The sequence below is a fragment of the Plasmodium gallinaceum genome (genome assembly GCF_900005855.1).
Source record: "Plasmodium gallinaceum strain 8A genome assembly, contig: PGAL8A_v1_63, whole genome shotgun sequence".
Classification (NCBI taxonomy): domain Eukaryota; phylum Apicomplexa; class Aconoidasida; order Haemosporida; family Plasmodiidae; genus Plasmodium; species Plasmodium gallinaceum.
Window position 1 is genome coordinate 565,154 of NW_021628222.1, and position 2,629 is coordinate 567,782.

Genomic DNA, 2,629 nt, shown 5'->3' on the forward strand with positions numbered 1-2,629 from the left:
TTACATAGTTATTTTTAATGAATCATTAATAAATACTTGACAATAATTACTATTAATTTATTTATTTTTATTGAAATGTTATTTTATTTTTTATAGTAAAACATATGCATGTAATCAATTTAAAATTTAATTATAATTTTTTACTATAATTAAAATATATAAAAAATATAGTGACATCACTATATTAATGGAATGAAATTAAAATTATTATTAATTATATTTCCAATATAAATAATATAATATAGTACATATTAATGATTTTTATTATAAATGCATGTACTTCTTTCATATTATCCTTTTTTTACTTATTTTTATTAATTTTTCTTATTTTTAAAGTATTTTGTATATTATACTGCAAATTAAAAAATAAAATAATGCATGCATAAATTTTTAATTTTAATTTCTTTTCTATAACTAAAATTTATTTCATTATATATCACTATAATGTTAAATTATAATCAAATAAAAATGTATAATTCATTATAATTAGTATAAAACAAAAGATGTCATTAATTATCATTAAAATTTAAGTGTTATGACATAAAGGTCTATATATACTATTGTTATTTCCAAATTTATAATTTAAATTATAACAAAATTATTTTTTTATTTTTTTTTTTTATTATTATTATTATAAGAATCAAATTATAGAATTGTAGAATTAAACATCAAAATATTATTTTACAGTGATAGGTATTTTTAATTGTGCAAATAATATTATTAATTTTTTTTTTATTTTATCCTCTCCTTTTTTTTTTTTGAAGATAAATGCATAATTTGTATTTTTGGAGTTTTCCGTTTGAAAAAAATTAGAGGAAATGCTCAATTATTAACCTTAGATGCAGTGTATATATGTAACATTTTATTAATTGATTATATTTTAATAATATTTGTATATAATAAATTTACAAAATTTTATAATAAAAATTAAAGTAAAATATCTTTAAAGAAACTTTTTTTCTTGAATTTTTTAACATATATTATTTTTACTTTTTATATTTTAATTATTTTATTTTTTTAAAATTAGGAATATTAATTGTATCTAAAAATATATAAAAATTTATATAAAAATAAAAAAGTAACTATAAAAACTTATTTCTTATTAAAAACATATTTTACATCTTAAATAAAAGATAATAAACATGAGAGATTATATTCATTCAAATATTATTTTAAATTCTATATGCAATTCTCATACAGAGGAAAATTTTGTTATTGAAGATATTTCATCTTTAAAAAAATATCGTACAAGAGGGAAAATAAACAAGTTATTTTTTTTTATAAAAATTTTTTTATTTACCCTACTAATTTGGATATTACATTATTGTGAAAATGTAGATGATAATAAAACTTATAAATTTTTTTTTTTATTTTTTATTGTTTTTTTTAAATTAAAATTTTTTTTTTAAATATTTATCGTTTTACTTTTATTTTAGTACAGTTACAGATCTTGGAATGATAAATACAACCTAAAAAACAAATTAGATTTAGGATCTAAAAGATCTTTAGCCGAAGGTAAGGAAGTAATAGAGCCAAAAAAAGAAGAATTAAAAGTAAGTTCATCGAATATACAAATAAATTTAGAAGAACATAATACAAAAGTTGAAAAATTGAAATTAAAAGAGGAAGAAAAGGATAAAAAGGAAATAATAAAAATAGAAAATGAAAATGTAGTAGAGAAAAAAAGAGATAGTAATAAAAAAGTAAATAGTTTGCATCTAATGCAAAAATACAAAAAAATTTTGAGATTATTTAACTTGGTTTCTCTTGTTACATTACCAATTTTGTCAATGACACTATCTATTATAGCACTTTATAAAAATGATTACGATAATAAATATGTTAACGGAACCAATGTTGTAACTTCTTTATATCTTGTGTTAAATTCATTTCTTTTGTTGGATTTAAAATCAAATAGCAATAATATGTAAAAGCAAATTATGAAAAATTTTTTTAAAAAAAATTGTCCTCTAAAAGAAAATTTCAGGATATAGAAGTTAATAATATCTTAAATATTATTATGACTTCTAACATAATGTCATAAATAGGTAAGTTTAATTTATTCATTGGATTATATGTAAAAATTATATTGTTTTCTAGTAAAGATATACTATTTATTGATTCTTCAAAATTTCCTCTTTTAGTTTGTCCGTTGTAGTAAACTTTTAATATATGATGAATTACATTTTAATATATATATATATAATGTGTTATTTTTTTATTAATTAAATTAATATTGTAAAATAATTAGAAGAAATATGTTTTTTTAAAAAATTCATTTTTAAGTTCTAGAAAAACTTTCTAATATAAAATATACTGTAATATATTTTCACATAAATTTAATGATAAATAATTCACATATGACCTATATCTTATAGATAATTATATAGATACTTTGATTCCTATTCTGAAATTATAATAGATATAGCTATGTCTAATTGGTGAATCAATTTGTGATTTTATGATGAAAATACTACAAGTATTTTCATACTCTAGCCTTAAATCACATTTTAGTTTTTAATTTTGAAGTTTTAAATTTTATTCTAAATTGAATATGAAAATATATTAATAATTTTTTAGTAAATTTATATAGATGATTTTTTTTTTTTTTTTTTTTTGTATAATATTT

General features: G+C 16.1%; 1 protein-coding gene across 1 annotated transcript; it reads left to right on the forward strand.

Moving 5' to 3' along the window:
* Positions 1–1,142: 1,142 nt before the first annotated feature.
* On the forward strand, positions 1,143–1,931 carry PGAL8A_00123200 (Plasmodium exported protein, unknown function; the record flags this gene model as incomplete). Its single annotated transcript, XM_028674747.1, has 2 exons — positions 1,143–1,334; positions 1,437–1,931. 2 exons carry the CDS (start codon positions 1,143–1,145, stop codon positions 1,929–1,931), a joined length of 687 nt encoding a protein of 228 aa, XP_028526347.1.
* Between the last annotated feature and the right edge of the window lie 698 nt (positions 1,932–2,629).